Below are 18,475 nucleotides of genomic sequence, written 5' to 3'. Positions count from 1 at the left end.
AAAAATAAAAAATATTATCCGGCCCGCTAAATCATTATTATTACTATTCTCTAGTTGCTACTTGTCTGATATGCAAAGAAAAAGTCGCCGTTCTAAGGGGCATTCACATATCGCGTCACATAAGCGGCCGTGCCGCATTCTCCTCCTTTCCAATGCGCTTTCGCTCCAGTGGCGTCTGTCGTTGCTATGCAACCATGAGCCGCTTTTCAACCGTGTCGCTTCTATTACGAGCGCGCTTGCCTAAATTACAGTAAAAGCACTCGACTTTAAGTCACAAGTGTCGATTTAAACCACCGAAACGCGTCCGATGCAACCATTAAACATTACAGATGCTCAAACGGCATCTTGGACAAATGTGTCTCAGCTGTGTGAGCACAAGCGCTGCCAGGTGTCTGTCAAGAAACAGAATAGCGTACAAATGTATTCAGGGATTGTATTTGTTCAGTACAGTGTTGTTCAGTGCAAGATTTTAATGTTATTTGAGCTAACATAAAGTAAGGGAAAATATTTCCACTAAATGTTAAAAACTAATAATGTATGTAACAATGAGAGATTTTTATTTTTTGGCAAAATAAAGTTGATATATATAGCTCCAGTTTTCTTTTTTTTTTATTTCTGACCCCTCCACACCACAAGTGTTGCTGGTTTTGTTCCTAAAATACTAATTTTTTTATTCCATGCACAGTTGGATGTGAGAAGTTGCACCAGACTATTGCAATTAATAGTATTATATTAGTAGTATTCTATTAGTATATTAATAGTATTATATAATTATATTACACTCTGTAACAATGAGAGAGACACTGCTGTTTACATTTAGTATGGTAAATAAAATATTTATAGTATAGGTATAAAATTATTTTTGTAGGCCTAATGAAATTTGAAGTAAATGAGAAATAATGCAAAGGAAAGTAAATTTTCTAAAATGTTGCACTTTCTTGCACTTGAATGTTAATATGGCCCTCCTATGAGGTGTCAATCACAGAAACGGCCCCCCGCCAATTTGAGTTTGAGACCGCTGGCCTAAATAATTAGGGCCCGAGCACCGATGGTGTGAGGATCCTATTGTAATTGCTTGGTCAATTTTAAGACCTTTTTAAGACATTTTAAGACCACAAATATTGAAATTTAAGACCTACATGATGCATTACCAAAAAAAAAAAAAAAAAAAAAAGACAAATCAAAGAAATTCTGAAAAAATAATTTTATTTCAATGAATTCAGTCATTGAAAAAGCATTAATTTAATTTACAGATAAACCAATCACATTAGTAACCTTCCACACACAACACTGTGCCAAATGCCCAAAACCTTAGCCCCAAAATGAAAATAGGCTAAAACAAAGTTGCCCTCAAATAGAATAGATTTAATCTCATATTTATTTTCATTACAAAACAGCATATTAATTGCCTAACAGAGATTGAACAGGCTACTCCAACTCATGTAACAACCCATGTAGTACACACACACACACACACACACACATACCAGATAATCCATGTTAGATAGATAGATACTTACCTCAAGATAATTAGAGCATCTATCTATGTGGTACCTGGACCGGGCTGCACCCATACATGTTAGGAGCTCTCTGGTGAGCCTTTGTCACACCCCCATGCATCTCTACATAGTCGCAGATCAGCCTATTTGTGACAGTCTCCTCATGCATATTTTCAATCTCCACATCCTTGTTAAATGAAAATCCCCTTTCAATGGAGGCCTGCCCATGTGAAAAAAGGAGCAACCTCTGGCAAAAATCCCAAGCAGCAGGATAGGGACGGCTTAACCTCTCGTGCAGGAAGGTGTCTAGTCGGTTCTCAAACGGCTGGAAGGTGAGAAGTTCTTCGTTCCTTGCCTCAACAGACAGGAAAGTCTCAAACTGTTGGACAATCGTATCCCCTAAAACAAAGTGAATGATAAAAGAGAAGTCAAATATGCATATAGATAAATCACATCACTTAAGACTCGAACCAACTCTTAACCTATGTAATGTCTTCAATAACAAAAAAAGCCTGTGTAAAATGATGGGACTTATTCAATACATATGAGCCACTGCACACAGAACAGGAGCAGGACCATTAGAAGAGGGAATAACAAAAGGAAGATGTCCATGCTACACCAATACCTGATAGGAAAAGAGAAAAGGGTCAAATGGGGAACAAAATGTCTGCAACATAGAGAGAATGCTCGAGACACAGTCTTATAAAAATTCAGAGTATAGTTGAGCATGGTACTCAAACTTTGGTTCATAACCCCTTTTCCAGATCTATTCCTACCAGCAGATACACCTCCTGTCAGCTGCTTGTCCTTCAGAAATGTCTGTATGAGACATTTCATTTGAGAGATGGGTCCAGAACATGAGAGACAGGTCCAGACACTCCATCTGCCTAACTGTGGAATATTTCAAGGGGCTCTTCTCCTGAACTTTCCTCACGATGTTTGAGAGTCCCTGCATGCAATCCCTCCTAAACTCAAGGACCCTTAGCTCAGCACTTTTACTGTTCTGGACAGGAGAATGTGCAATAAAAAAAAAATACATGTCAGTTGTATCAAAAAAAAAATTACATTTAAGATTGGGCAATCATGAGACTTCATGCAATGAGGTTGTTGGATTACAAATTTAATAATCTGTTTAAGATCTGTTAATCCTACATACTGACATCTCCTCACATGAATTGCTAAGGTGAAGTATATTGTATTTAGCATGTTAAGGTAAAGATAATGACATTCTAAGGAGATCAAGGCAGGCAGCTCAGGGGTGTGTGACAAACCTTTTGCACTTCCTTACCATTTGGCATGACAAGCTCAAGATACAGCTGTGCTTTTGTCTCTATGATAATATAAATGTATGGGCAATACTGTCAGACTGATTGGGTTAGCACCTATGCATTTGAATGCTTTGATCTTCCTACTGGAAGTCAAACTATGTGTGAATGTTTACATAGTCTTAGTTCTCGTGACCAGCTACTGTTTATACTATTTGGGGTACTATTATCTACCCAGTCGGGGGTAATTTCCTGTATTGTCTTTAGATGCTTTTGTTTTAGTGGTCACTTCTAAGGCTGTGTGTAAAGGCAACACCTTTAAGGACTACCCACTGAATGCCTATAAAACATCATGTATACACTGCCTTAGTTAGATTTTGGATGACCACAGCGACGCACAGCGTGTTTCTCAATAAAGAGTAATTTCTGCTTAAAGATATCCCAAAATCTCCTGGTCTATGCTTCTGAGATTTCCAACAGTTTTGGTGCCGTGACCCAGATAGAGCTTCTCACCTCAATCCAGATTGAAACTTCAAGAACTACAAAGATCTGATCCAAAAGAAGATCCAGGCTGAATTTTCCTGTACACCCAAGGGTTGGGGAGTGATACTCTATCCAAAAGAACCATTAAGACCAGTACAAAGTTGTTATCTTCTGCGCCGTCAGAGAAGAGTTAACAGACAGCTGTAGGGTTTGGTTAACTAAGTTATCCTCTAAAAATGTTCCTTTAGAGATGAAGTTTATCCTCTGTTCAGGCAGGGAAGATTAGCATTAAGTGCTAATATTGGTAACCTCTGTTTAGGCAGGGAAGTTTTAGCATTACGTGCTAATATTGGTATCCTCTGTTTAATCAGGGAAGATGGTGTGTTAACAGAATAGCCATCCTCTACTTTGCTAGAGAAGAGAGTTCATCCTCTGTTAATTCAGGGAAGGTTACAACTGTTACAGTGTGCTAGCAAGTTGGTTCTACTCTGCTCGCCAGAGAAGGTTGAATACATTACCATGTGTATTAACTAGGTTAACCTCTGCTCTGTCAGGGAAGTGTTGAAGTGTATTGTTGTGCCAGAAAGACATTACAAAATGTTGAGAAAGAATGCTAGACTAATTCTATCAACTGAGAAAGGTGGACTAGCTACCTTTATGGACAGATAGTGAGTTCAAATCATTGTTAGGAAAGCACATGGACTCAATAGTGACTGAGTCAGTCAGACTGGATTTGACAAAGATTTGGGATTCATCCAGAAAAAGTTTGGTCCATCGAAGAATGCAAAAAGGTACTTGGTGCTTGTATTCGGAAGAAAAATATGAAGGGCATTATCTGCTGCCACAGAGAATTTACTCTATCCATTGCAAAAGACCAAATTCAACGTATTGCTAAGTTAGAAGAGCAGAACAAACAGTTGCACACTCGAGTGTCTCGTCTCACTCAGAAGTTGGGCCTTAAAGACTTAACCAAATGTGACTCAAAAGACGAACAGTCAGATGAAAGCTATCCTGACTTACAGTCTTTCTGTAGACTAGAGGGCAACAGCAATACTGGATTGATGGATAAAGATGTAAATGCAGTTGAAGTGTGTGAAGCGAGACAAAAGGCTCAGAGTAGGGCAAAATGGGTTGACACAGTTCCATCTGTAACCCCAATACTGCAGGTACAAGTAGTCAGTACCACTATAGGTCCTGAAGACATAGAAAGAATTGCTGAGAATTTGCCATCAGTGCATAGAAATTTTTCTGAGTTTAGGACAGAGTTGTCCAGAAAAATGAAGCTCTATGATATGTCCCTAGCTGAAATCACCCAGATAATGTCACAAATCCTCAAAGAGTCAGAATTCAATGATTTTGAAAGTGCTGTAAATAGTTCTGAGTTTCAGCATTCCAGCAAAGGCGAATTGAGAGAAGGAGTTCTGAGAGTGTTACAGAAACTTGTTGGACCAAAGGTAGACTGGTCAAAGATCACTAGTTGTGTACAGAAGAAGGATGAAACTGTAAGGGAGTACACTGAAAGATTTTGTCAGTCAGCTGCAGCATACAGTCGAATAGCTGACACTCCAGAGAAGGTGTTAGAGGATAATGGACCACTGGTCTGCATGTGGTTTGATGGGCTTTCATCAGAATACAGAAATGCATTGCTCTTGTCAAGACAAGAGTAAAGATTGCAGCAGCATCCTTTAAGGTCAACACAGAGAATCGACAGAAACATAAATGTCCTAAGAGAGAAGGCAGTTGTCATTACTGTGGTAAACCTGGACATTGGATGAAAGAGTGTAGGAAAAACAAAAAGACATTTAAAGAAATGAACAGCTTTACTCAGCTCCTACTCAGTCTACTTGCTACATTGAAACTGCCCCTCCCCTCTTCTCCAAACTCTTGGAGCAACAGCTTGCTGACATGCTAACCATTTGGGCTGTGAGTGCTTAATTTCCCCAGTAATCTACAAGAAAGCTGAAAGACTCATTAGGAACAAATGAAAGTTGACTGTCACTTCCACTATTTGGGGGACACTGGTTAAGTACACTCACAGCCTTAAATGTTATGCTACAGCACACACCATTCACTTATCCATCCTCTATGGGTTATGATGTCTGCTATGACTGATGTTTCAATGGAAGATGGAGATGTAGCACCTTAAAGTTTGGAAATTAACTACAGGGAGAGAATAGGACACACAGACCAGTGAGGAGCCCAGGGAAGAACCGAAGTGCAAAAGGCCTCGGGGGCCAACCCTGCGGTGAAAATTTGGGGTACTATTATCTACCCAGTCGGGGGTAATTTCCTGTATTGTCTTTAGATGCTTTTGTTTTAGTGGTCACTTCTAAGGCTGTGTGTAAGGGCAACACCTTTAAGGACTACCCACTGAATGCCTATAAAACATCATGTATACACTGCCTTAGTGAGACTTGATGACTGCAGCTACCGACAGCACGTGTTCTCAATAAAGAAGCCTGCTGAAGATGCATCCAAGTCTCCTGGGGTCTCATTTATAAAACTGTGCGTAGGATCCCTACTAAAATTGTACGTACGCGCAAAAGCTAGATTCTGCGTACGCACAAAAAAAATCTGATTTATAAAACCATGCATACGCCAGAACTTGCGCACAAATCCCTTTATAAATCCCAGTCAGCGGAAGATTGTGCGTACGTGGATCTCCACCCTGTCTCCTCCCCGAAATCACCATATATGGAGCTTACGACGCCTAGTATTACTATGCATAACCTCATCTGCATATCATTTCCATACATATTCCCATCCACGTGACACAACGGTTAACACCGTCAAAGGTACAAGACATTGGAAAATATTAGATATGGACTATAAATGCAATTTGTGCCACACATTATATTGATAAAGATCATTCCAATATCCTCTTTATGTTTTAGAATAAATATATCAAAATATCCATAAAAACAAAATTGTATAAAATACTTCAGATAAAGGTTTTAGAAGAGAGTTGATTCATTCATTTCCACTGGCCAGATAGTATTTTAATAGTTTTAAACAATTCAAATCAAATTTATGCAGTTTTGCTGATAAGGTGAACATATCTTTTAGGAAGTTTATAGGCTATTTTTAGTGGAAACAGATCGGCCTACTTATTTATTGCAGTGTAAATACAATTGTCTGACTCGGCGCGTCACTGACAAAGTATTTTAAAAAGAAAACATGCAAATCTTACCGTTTTCCTCAAATTATATCCTTCAAATGGTAATTGTTTGAAGATCCTTCACACGACATCAACACCTCCTGCAGCTGTGGTTGTACAGTAAGATATTAATTTGGACCTATTCAAACTGGACAACCGACCGTTCGACCACCGAATCCAGCAGTGTCTTCCATAATATCAAAGTTAAGTGTGCATCACTGATCGTCATTCTCGAAAAAATATTTTGTCATAACATCTGCAGTTTAGTTTAAAGAGGAATTATTGTGCTCCCAGCGCTCCTCGCTTTCATTAAAGCAGTGTGTCACTGGAAAAGTGATCTCAATTCATATCACTTTTGTCTCCAGAATGTGAGTACGCACGGCTCAAAGTTTGCTTAAAGGTGCGCACATTCTCCCGTCAAGTTTGTTTTTATAGATCACAACCTTTGCGTGGGAACTGGCGTACGCACGTTTCCAGCCCCGTTTTATGCATACACACGCTTTATAAATGAGACCCCTGGTCTTTGCTTCCGAGATTTCCAACAAGGTCATGACTTCTTAGTGTATTAGCCTAATGGCAAAGTTTCTTTCTGTTGTACACTTTACAATTGACATGTTTGGAGTATGTTAAATGAAATGACACTTGCTGCCTGCATATTGATCATTATTTCCAAAACCTTAAGAAGAATCATGACAATACCTTGAGAGCTGCCTCAGCACCCAAGCCGATGTCAGCCATCTGTGGGAGGAGTAGCAAGTTCTTGTCAGACAGGTCCAGTGTGGTAAGCTGAAGGGCAGTGATGTCCTGCAGGACCTCTCTTTTAACAAAGCGCCTCAGTAGACTCTGTCAGAAGACAAATGAAGTAACAATAACAATAACAATAACAGAGTTGAAAGGGTTTCATTCAATTAACAAAGCAATTAACGTTCACTTGCTCTAGAGGAGACTGGCCCTAAAATACTTCACATGTAGGCCTAACAATGTGACAAATACTTTGATTAACTTAAAAGCAATTGAAGGAGATGAATAAATAAACAAATAGAATGTACGCTGAGAGGTTTATGGCAACAAGTGATACAACCAATATACTGTAAATAATTACCTTAAACAACTCAGCCAAGTCTTTGCCAAAGGAAGGCATCACAGGTTCATTTGTTTGGTACTTCCTCATGAATGGATCAAAGGTCCTGGCCACTGTCATGAAGAAGTGCATCTTCGCTATTGTTAAAGGATCATTGTGGGCTGTTTCGATGGTGTCAAATGATGCCTTCTTGGGGTTTGGCAGCTCTTTTCTGTGCAAAGCGTCCAGGTATAGCTTGAGAGATGGCCAGACCGCCAGAGCCCTCTCAATAACCGGAAGATTTTCCAGCCACCGCTGGCCGCAGAATGGCTGAGGGAACACTGTGGATTTGGTGATTCTTACATAGTCCTCCCTCCTCGCTGGAACATGGTGGAATAATGTGTGCATTGCCTTTAATATCTTGTCCACATGCCACATCGAAAAGCCAGCCTTGAAAGCATTATGCAGTATGTGGAGCCCACAGCTGCCTATGGACACCAGCTGTGCACCCCTGTAGTTCTCAGCATGGTCCAGCTGGAGAAGCTCTAAAAACTTGAAGTTCACATTAGGCCCATCCATGGAGACTGACATCAGCCTGCTGTTGAGCAATTGATCCAAAGACTCCTTAAGTATTGAAAATTAAGAAGAAATTAAAAGACAGATATACGTCATTAAAGGAATGACACACACACAGTCATTGTACATTTAACTTTCTACATGTTTGACTACAAGCCTTTCTTCATGTATCTCTCTAGTTGTGTCTTTTTGTTTGAGACAATAAAGGCTAATCTAATCTAAACTGATGAATTAAACCATATACAATGTTGGGTTAGTTTTATGTATGCTATAGTTTTAAATGTGTAGACAGACACCACTTTCTTCATGTATTATTTCCTTAGTCTCAAAATTGATAAGTAAAAAATAGCCCATTCAACTTTTACTTACATTGACATGTTTCAGTAGGTCCAGCGCTGTCCCATGTCCCACGAACTGTGAGCCCAGGTACCTCGACTTAATTGCAATCGTTCCAGAAATGAACGTGGACGTCAAGCTGCTTGGTCTTGGTGGTCTGATTTAGGCTTTCGTCGAACATTATGACATACGGCCCGGTAACAGTACGAATCAATTCCCTTTTTATAAACTCCCCCAATCCAAATCTCGCCAAATAAGAGATCTTGTTGGGCCCGCAAGAGAACGTCTTCATGATTACTGGATCAGGGAACATCACTTAGAAGAGATCGCTAATCTCTGTGCTATTAAATGAGTGGTGTTTAGTCACCGTGTGTAGTATCCAAATCACCTCGGCTTTCGACGTGTCAGTCGACCCAAAAGTACACCGAAGGCCGTTCGATGGAGCTGCAGTTTTATTGCGCTGGAGAGCGGAGGGACCAGGCATTGAGGTGGACGACGTCAGGGGTGAGGCACAGAACTGGCTAATTGGCCGAGTCCGCTGAAGGCAGCTAGTTTGTGTTTCTCTGCTCTGGCGTGTGACGTAGTCCCTGATTGAATTTTTTTTTTTTGCAAAGTTTGCAGCGAGCCTCGTATCTGGGGCTGGGTACCGCTTGTAACCAACAGCGGAAATCGCTGTGATCTAGCCATGTCTCATTGAAAGTGCACTTTCCCATTTTCCACATGTAGTCTAACTAACATATTCTGAGGAGACAGACTTATTTCACGGGCAGGTATTGCATTTATCACGGGATTTGTAGTTTTATCACCGCGTACGTACCAAAGAACTACAAAACACCAAACCAATGTTCTGAGGGCAGCGTTGAGGGTAAAACCTTTTTTTAGACCTGACTAAATGAAATTTAAGTCCTCGGAAGAAAAATTGGCCATTTTTAAGACGTTTTAAGGCCTTAAATTTAAAGTTCAGAATTTTAGACTCTTTAAGACCCCACGGAAACCCTGATTCTTCTTTTCTGAATTGAATCAATTTTTTGAGGGCCTAAACATGCCTGAAAACTCAGAGAACTCTGCACACTGTCAGAAGTGCAGAAGTATATGTGTAACAGCCCAATACCTACAAAAAAAGTCCCTGGGTCCAAAATCTGAAAAAAAACAACAGGAAGTGATATATTTTGAGTTTTCTCTTCAAATTTTTTGCAGTTTTTTCCATTTCCACACATTGTACTTTTAACACACTTCTCCTACAGCTTTAATCAGATCAACATCATATTTGGTCAGTGTAATCTTAAGGCCTTTGCAACGTTAAATTGCGAAGATCTAGAGTTTTCACTGAACGGCGTGTCTGTGGCAGCCTGACAAATTTTGATGTTTTGCCATGAAACAGGAAGTTGTTGTAACTCATGTCCGATCTGCCCCAAAATTCACATGATTTATTAGAGTCCTGGGGCATATTCTTCATACCTCGCTTAATACATCTGAGATGATTTGACAGATGCCAGATCTTCTAATCGTGATAACTGAACTCTGGCTAATTTGGTTCTTCAAACGAATTTGCAGATTGGATTAAAATATCTGGATTAAGTTGTCTAAGATTACTGCGTGTTCTCATGTTCCATGAAAAGGGCAGATGTATCGATAAACGAAACCACGATCAGCAATGCAGCGATTGGCTGGAGTCAAGATGGCACCGTAATGACATCATAGAATGAGAAAACACACCTGACTAAAAACTTGACGAATTTCTAGACATTTATAAGGAAACAGCCAAGCGAATAAATGACAGAAGAACGACATAAATGTTATAATAGATAAATGAAATGTGCACTATTTTTTTTTTTACATGATTACCCAATTATTTAGGCTATATTCACAATTTCTAGTATTTGTACAGGCAATTTTTTATTTCAATGTTGTAATTAGCAACTAATTTACCTTTGAAGCATATTTGACAGCATTAATTAAAGTTTCTTAAGGGTCAAGATCAAGTTATCTGCATCTCCTGTGCTTCATCAAGCCACTCCCATAATATCTGTCGCGGTTCAAATTCACAAATGCATGTACGGCATAGACATCTGTACATCATGTGTGTAAGACTCCAATAAAAATTATTACGTAATTATTCCCTCACGAATGAATCTCTCAAAGAGTAAAACTGTCGGTGTCTATATTATGACACTACACGGCATTATAGTATTATTTGCAAATTTATTTTTAAATCATTATTATTGTCCCTGGTTTACATTAGGGTACTCTTGTGGGAAAGTAGCAGTGGCTGGGACAGACTTTAAGCATTACCTCCGCTTAAAAAGATGCAATCTAATCCTGTTTACATGAAATAAGCCTGCTCCCGAGCAGGTTTGAGCTTACGGACCTGTTGCTATGACAGCAAGTCCAGGATGAGCGTCGAAGAACCGAACAATCCAAGATCATGCCAAATCGCCATCAGTCAAATCCAGCTAAGTGAGTTAGCGACGTACGAAGAATATGCCCCTGGCCTAAGGACATCTTCATGGCTACAGTCAAAGCGCCACCTGTTGGCAGCAGGAAGTGTGGCACTTTGAAATGACTTTGCCATATTTCTCCTGTATTTACTCGCTTACATGTCGCCCACTCTTCACTGTTTTCCTAAGGCCAATGGGTGGCGGTGAGCCCGGGTGCGAGGGCCCTCATCGCTACTTGCAGCTTTAATTTTATGTTGTAGTTGGATACATACAGTTGAGCTCAAAAGTGTACATACCCCTTGCAGAATCTGCAAAAATGAGAATTGTCCACAAGACAAAAATAATAGCTGAATTTATAAAAATGACCAAGTTCAAAAGTTTACATACCCTTGATTCTTAATACTGTGTGTCATTACATGGATGATCCATGACTGTTTTTTGTTTTTGTGATGGATGTTCATGAGTCCCTTGTTTGTCCTGAGCAGTTAAACTTCTGTTCTTCAGAAAAAACCTCTATGTTCAGCAAATTCTTTGATTTTCCAGCATCTTCTGCATATTTAAACCCTTTCCAACAATGACACTATGATTTTGAGATCCATCTTTTAACACGGAGGACAAAAAAGCTGCAAACATTCACTGATGGTCCAAAAGGAAACACAATGCATAAGAGTCAGGGGTGAAAACTTTTGAACAAGAAGATGATGTGTAAGTTTTTCTTATTTAGTTTAAAGATCATATTTTTCCATTTAGTACTGGCCATTGGAAGCTACAAAAGATACTTACATGTTTCCCAGAAGACAAAAAAAAAAAAAAAAAAAAAAAGTAGAATTTATCCTTTTCATCCAGTTTAAAAAGTTTACATCCCTGGCTTTTAATGCATTGTGTTTTCTTCTGGAGCATCAGTGAATGTTTGCAGCTTTTTTAATAGTTGTGTTTGAGTCCCTCAGTTGTCCTCAGTGTGAAAAGATGGATCTCAAAATCATACAGTCACTGCTGAAAAGGGTTCAAATATGCAAAAGATGCTGGAAAGTAGGGTAGTGCCGATAAACGATATCACATCGAATCGCGATAAAATATACATCGATAAAGATGATAAGCTCTAGGCATTTTTACTCGATATGGATTAATAAGAGAGCCAATCATACAGCAGAAATATGCAACAACAACCAATCAGCGTGCAGCTTTAAACGTTCACGTCAAAGAACAAAGTCAATTTCCTACAGCACTTTGCAAAGCAAACTCGACACAAGGACGACAAAAATGAGTGGATGCAGTGACAAAAGTGAAACTAACCTCGAGTTATTATCCAAAAATGATGAAATTGTCAACAAAAAAGGTAGCACGAATTTTTATATGGAAGTGGTTTGGTTATTTGAAAAGCGACCAGGTGCAGATTAAAACGATCTGTAAAATATGTCGTCGGACGGTGAAAAACAAGACTGGCAACACAACCAACCCACACATAGACTTTACTTGGGCGGGCCGCAAGTATATTTGGAGACACATTTGTGCTTTTATTATTTTTATCCTCTCATACTTTTGTATCCGCCCAAGATAATGAAACCATCCACAATCGATTAACTAGTGGAAAATCTCCCCCGCCCTACATGTTTCATACCTGCTCGTTATGTGTGTGTCAGAACTGTTTACTCCCGCTGACATTCCCATGTGCACTGCAGAATTTCACAAAAAGCGCTGCATGTTGCAATGTCACAAGGCGGCGCCGTTGTGCATTCTACATGCTCACGCAACAGTGCTTCAGGCTGCTTCAAAGTGATTCTCAATTAATGAAAAGCGCAGATTTATGCCAAGCGAATGCTAATGAACTCGAGTTAATGAATTATGACAGTGTCTACTTTATGGCCTTTATATAAAATGTTTTAGACGCTTGTAAGAATCCAAAGGATTAGCCCGCAATTGTGTAGACATTTCAAAATAAGAGTGCTGGTGTATTTCGGGCTTGTTTATAATTAAAAGTCACACGCCAAGTTAGTAAGTTGTCTTAATTTTTTAAGGCCAAATGTGTAATCTGTTTTTGTTAATAAACTATACATTAAAATGTAATTAATGAACCCTCAAATTTTTGTGGCTTCAGTCATAGTTGGGATACTCTTTTAAAGCTGGCAGCATTAACAGTTTGTATATCGAAATATATATTGTTATCAATCGATATGGGAAAAAATTATCGAGATTACATTTTTGCCATATCACCCAGCCCTACTGGAAAGTCAAAGAATTTGCAGGACATGGAGGATTTTTCTGAAGAACAGAGCTCAGTGTAACTGCTCAGGACAAACAAGGGACTCATGACTCATGAACAACCATCACAAAACAAACAGTCATGGATCATCCAGGTAACGTCACAGTATTAAGAATCAAGGGTATGTAAACTTTTGAACAGGGTCATTTTTATAAATTCAGCTTTTTTTTTTTTTTGTCTTGCGGGCTTTATGTAAACATCTGTTATGTGAAATAGTTTATTCAGGACAAAACTAAATAAAAAAAAATAACATGCAATTTTCATGATCCTTCTACATTTTTGCAGACTGTGCAAGGGGTAAACTTTTGAACTCAACTGTACTTTGTTACTTCTCGACCATGATACTCAGCCAGTCTTTAAATTCCTTGAAATGAATTTGAATATGTTGAATGTAGTTTACCAAAATGTTGAATGTATGTTCAGGAGTTCAGTAGGTTGTGGCAGTGCACAACATATTTGATCTAATTTCTTTTGATGTAATTGAAGCGATTATCAGCGGATAATGCTCAAAATTTGGATTTCATTAGAACAATACCTTATGTCCATATGTCCACTTTAATGAACCCTCTGTGATGGCCAAAAAACATAGCTGGGAATTGGGCAGAAAGCACAATACGGCTCAAAGTGATTTTTTGTTTTATATGCCAAGTTCAATGGTTCATAAAAAAAAAAAAAAAAAGATTGGTACAATAAAAAGTGCAGAAAATTGAGATTTTGTTAGAAGAGCACCTCTACTACAACGTCCTTATGTCCACATTAATGCACCCTCTGTGACGGGTGAGAAACAGCATCGCAAAATGGGCTGAAAACTCAATACAGCTCAAAGTGCATTTTACATTTATGCCAAGTTCAAAGGCCAATAAATAAAATTTGTACAGTAAAAAGTGCTGCAAATTTTTATGCCATTTAAGGAATACATATACTACAATGTATGCAATGTTTTATATTCCATGTTCAACAGTTCATAAAAAAGATTGGTACAGAGAAAATGCTGAACATTGAGATTTCGTTAGAGGAGAACCTCTACTATAATGTTTTTTGCCTTGTCCAAATACCCACACTTGCGGTCTTGGCCACTTGTGAGTGCGTGTATGCGACAGGAAGTAAGTGCGCAAGACTGTCCCATGTCTTAAAAATACCCAAGTGCAGTGCCCTTAATGCACACTAAACCCACACTATCTCACGGTTAAGCGTATCCCATCATGCATTATGTTCAGGAACTCACATGCCCCGAAATCACGAGATGTCAAGGAAAACATTCAACTGTAAGTTAAATTAATTATATATTATTATTTAATTATTAGTTAATCCATAAGAATTGAGTGGTTTAGTTCAAATTTTCTGAAGAAACTTGATTGCTTTATATGGTGAACAGATTTAATTTAGGCTTTTATTTACATACAAACATTAATCAGCAAACATAAACAAAAGCTCAACCGAACCTGCTTGACAAGCAAGAACAAACCTCATTGGTTCTTGTGGAAGCTTAAACCCTCTGGCTCAAACATGCTGCCTAACACACAAGAATGAACCTTATTTGTTCTCACACATCAAGTGAACATGCTTGAGGTTCTGTTTACTAAACCGCTCAATTCATATGGATGAGTCTTACAATCTCTTTATTAACTTTTTGAAGTCAAAGTGGTAGTTGTATAGCTGTCAATGGAGGGACAGAGGCTGCATTTACACTGCTGAAGGCAACACGTTTGCCTATAAAAATATATAATTTTAATGTATTATGAAGCAGATGTGATGTATGTGCTCGCACTAAAATTTGCAGCTTTTTTATTGAGGTAGGTGGGAATTTTGTCTATATATCTAGATATATTTTCCTATAGAAAAGAAATTGCTCACACGGATATATTCAGCAGCTGAGAGATCAGGGGCCTCATTTATAAAGATTTCATCATAAAAGTGTACGTACATGCAAAAGCTAGATTCTGCGTACGCACAAAAAAATTCAGATTTATAAAACCATGTGTACGCCAGAACCTGTGCACAAATCCCTTTATAAATCCCAGTCAGCGGAAGATTATGCGTACGTGCATCTCAACCCTGTCTCCTCCCTGAAATCACCATATATGGAGCTTATGACGCCTAGTTTTACTATGCATATCCTCATCTGCATATCATTTCCATGCATGTTCCCATCCACGTGACACCATGGTTAACACTGTCAAAGGTACAAGACATTGAAAAATATTAGATATGGACTATAAATGCCATTTGTGCAATACACTACATTGATAAAAATCATCCAATATCCTCTTTTAAAAATGTTTTAGAAGAATAAATATATCAAAATATCCATTAAAACAAAATTGTATAAAATACTTCAGATAAAGGTTTTAGAATAGATTTGATTCATTCATTTCCACTGGCCAAATAGTTTAAAACAATTCTATTCAAATTTCTGCAGTTTTGCTGATAAGGTGAACATATCTTTTAGGAAGTTATTTTGTTATTTTTAAGGCTATTTTAGTGGAAACAGATAGTAGATGTGCTACTTTCAATCACCTATCTAAACTCATATAATTTTTGTTTAACTTCTGTGTAATGACTGCGTAATGTAATTTTAGTGCTAATCACCAATAGTGAAAGTGTAATATTAATGTAAATGTATATATCAAAATTAAAACATGAGTTTCCAAGCGAGTTTAAATCATTCTTTTATTTATTTAAACTGTTATTGTGAACATGCACTGTATTTATGATTATGACTCATAATGAGGATTTAAAGTGGATTTCCTTCATATGCTGTCAGTCCCTCAGCTCACCATTGGTGTCGCCAAACTGCTCTGTCTCCAAAATGTTCATACGCATGGGTCAGAGTTTGCATGGAGGTGCGCAAATTTTCCCGTCAAGTTTGTTTTTATAAATCACAACTTATGCGTAGGAACAAAGTTTTATAAATGAGGCCCCAGAGGCGATTTCAAAATGCATTTTTTGAGACTGGTGAACTGTAGTTAGAAGGAGAAAATACTCAATGTTATTGACTGATGAATTTGCACATGGTTTGTCTTAAAGCATATTAAAAACACCACATAGACATAACATTAAAAACTTGATTTTCACCACAGGGGGTCTTTAAAACATTAGCTCATCCATGAAAAAGATTTCTGCCTGACTCCTTTCGAATTGCTTTCTAGATCGGCTGAGGAGGTGAAGACAACAACTCCCATGATTCCACACTCATTCACTGGGTCATCAATCTATGCCTTTATTATTTGTTTATTATTTGTTATTGTTATTGCCTTTGTTATCGTTTTGAATAAGTGATCTCTAGCAGCGAAACATACATACTGTGCCTTTAATAAAAATGTTCATTAACTGGAACATTGTGATATTTAAAAATAATCTTTGTCATTTATCTATTGTCATTAATAACAGCCAATAAATATATTATTTACATGAATACAAAGGATTTTTTTTTATTTTAAAATTTAACAGGATGAAAAGATAGCGATTGAAAAGAGCCCTCACCAGATGCTGTTGTATACGTAACATAAAAAAAAAAAAACAACAACAACAAAAAAAACGTAACGTTCTCCTGACGTCTAACAAATAGATCACGAAGAGAATTTTACAGCCCATTCAGTCAATCTGACAGATAAAGATTATTTGTAGCGCTACCTTATGATTTGAAATTGTTCTTTTTGAGTGGAACTTCCCCAAATCGGAAGTGCCTCTCATGCTCAAACGCAATAGGCTCGTTAGGAAAAAGGTGGGTACGGTATGAAATTAAATCAAATTTAATGTGGCAGATTTTAACTGTGGCAATGACGGGGTAGTTTAAACGGTGACAGCAAGGACGTTAACGAGTGGTCCGTTAAAGACGCAATTATGAAGTACTACTAAGTATCCAAAGCTCGTACTTTTTCTTCACAAAAACAGTACTTTTACGGCATAGTATAAGTAGAATTGGGACGCAACAATTGTGACTGCTGTTGCTCAACGGTGCATGCGCACAATCACTTACCGAAATGATCCAAAGGAAATGCTCCTTTGTCCGGTGGACGGGGTCGGAACGTCTTGGTTCCGAAGTTCATCGCTGTTGACATTGTTTCTTAATATAAGGTCTCACTGCAACATTTAGTGGTAAAGGAGGGCGCACTGTTTGGTTTTAATGGGCGCTCACGTGAAGCTGTGAATTACGCAACAACCTGACAGTTTACTTCCTCTGTAATACTAGACTTTGTTTTCAAAATAAAGGTACGCGGAACAAACGGACTTAATCTTTTAGGCTACATATATTTAGCAACTTCAAAGATGTTTATATGTAGCCTATAAGATTACACTAGTAGGTTTTTAATCAAACATCCGATTACAAAATTGCTAGTTTTCTGTGGTTTTATATGTTGGTTTATATACATATTATATAAATATTAATATTATAAATATTTATAAATTTATATAAATATTTTGGTTTATATAATATGTTGGTTTATATCATGATTTATTTTGTGTTTTTGCTTTAAAGTCACCATGAAATCAAAATTGTCCATTCTTGTTTTTTATGGAATATTGCAGTATTTATTAAAAATGATTTATCTGTGCACATTATTATTTTATTTTACTTTATTTATTAGGGCCCGAGCACCGATGGTGTGAGGACCCTATTGGAATTGCTCCGTTTATTATTATTATTAGGGCCCAAGCACCGATGGTGTGAGGACCCTATTGGAATTGCTCCGTTTATTATTATTATTAGGGCCAAAGCCCTGTAAGGGGCTGAAGGCCCTATTGTTTTCTTTAGAATTATTAGGGCCAAAGCCCTGTAAGGGGCTGAAGGCCCTATTGTTTTCTTTAGGATTATTAGGGCCAAAGCCCTGTAAGGGGCTGAAGGCCCTATTGTTTTCTTTAGGATTATTATTATTAGGGCCAAAGACCTGTAAGGGGCTGAAGGCCCTTTTGTTTTCTTTAGGATTATTATTAGGGCCAAAGCCCAAGGGGCTGAAGGCCCTATTGTTTTCTTTAGGATTATTATTATTATTAGGGCCAAAGCCCAAGGGGCTGAAGGCCCTATTGTTTTCTTTAGGATTATTAGGGCCAAAGCCCAAGGGGCTGAAGGCCCTATTGTTTTCTTTAGGATTATTAGGGCCCGAGCACCGATTGTGTGAGGACCCTATTGGAATTGCTCCGTTTATTATTATTATTAGGGCCCGAGCACCGATGGTGTGAAGACCCTATTGGAATTGCTCCGTTTATTATTATTATTATTATTAGGGCCTGAGCACCGATGGTGTGAGGACCCTATTGGAATTGCTCCGTTTCTTTTTATTAGGGCCAAAGCCCTGTAAGGGGCTGAAGGCCCTTTTGTTTTCTTTAGGATTATTATTAGGGCCCAAGCGAATTAGCGCGCAGGGCCCTCTTGTTCTTCTAAGGATTATTAGGGCCCGAG

The 18,475-nt window shown here is 38.2% G+C and overlaps 1 protein-coding gene across 5 annotated transcripts in view; it reads right to left on the bottom strand.

The window, feature by feature from the left end:
- The window catches only part of LOC125268444 (cytochrome c oxidase assembly protein COX19), a 40,213-nt gene extending 22,907 nt beyond the window's left edge, over positions 1 to 17,306 (bottom strand). Inside the window, exons 1-6 of one of the 5 annotated variants that reach the window (XM_048190639.1) lie at positions 17,054 to 17,305; positions 13,610 to 13,663; positions 8,410 to 9,515; positions 7,507 to 8,088; positions 7,104 to 7,247; positions 1,156 to 2,502 (exon numbers count right to left, since the gene is read on the bottom strand). In XM_048190639.1, coding sequence (XP_048046596.1) covers positions 2,272 to 2,502; positions 7,104 to 7,247; positions 7,507 to 8,055 — 924 coding nt within the window. In that variant the 5' untranslated portion in view covers positions 8,056 to 8,088; positions 8,410 to 9,515; positions 13,610 to 13,663; positions 17,054 to 17,305 and the 3' untranslated portion in view covers positions 1,156 to 2,271. Of the gene's footprint in view, positions 1 to 1,155; positions 2,503 to 7,103; positions 7,248 to 7,506; positions 9,516 to 13,609; positions 13,664 to 17,053 lie in introns of those variants that run through there. The other 4 variants (XM_048190637.1, XM_048190640.1, XM_048190638.1 and 1 more) reach the window with 4 other exon arrangements.
- Positions 17,307 to 18,475: the final 1,169 nt, after the last annotated feature.

This window comes from Megalobrama amblycephala, linkage group LG5 (genome assembly GCF_018812025.1).
Source record: "Megalobrama amblycephala isolate DHTTF-2021 linkage group LG5, ASM1881202v1, whole genome shotgun sequence".
Classification (NCBI taxonomy): Eukaryota; Metazoa; Chordata; class Actinopteri; order Cypriniformes; family Xenocyprididae; genus Megalobrama; species Megalobrama amblycephala.
Note: the sequence above shows the minus strand (reverse complement) of the source record. Positions and strands in the feature narration are given on the sequence as shown.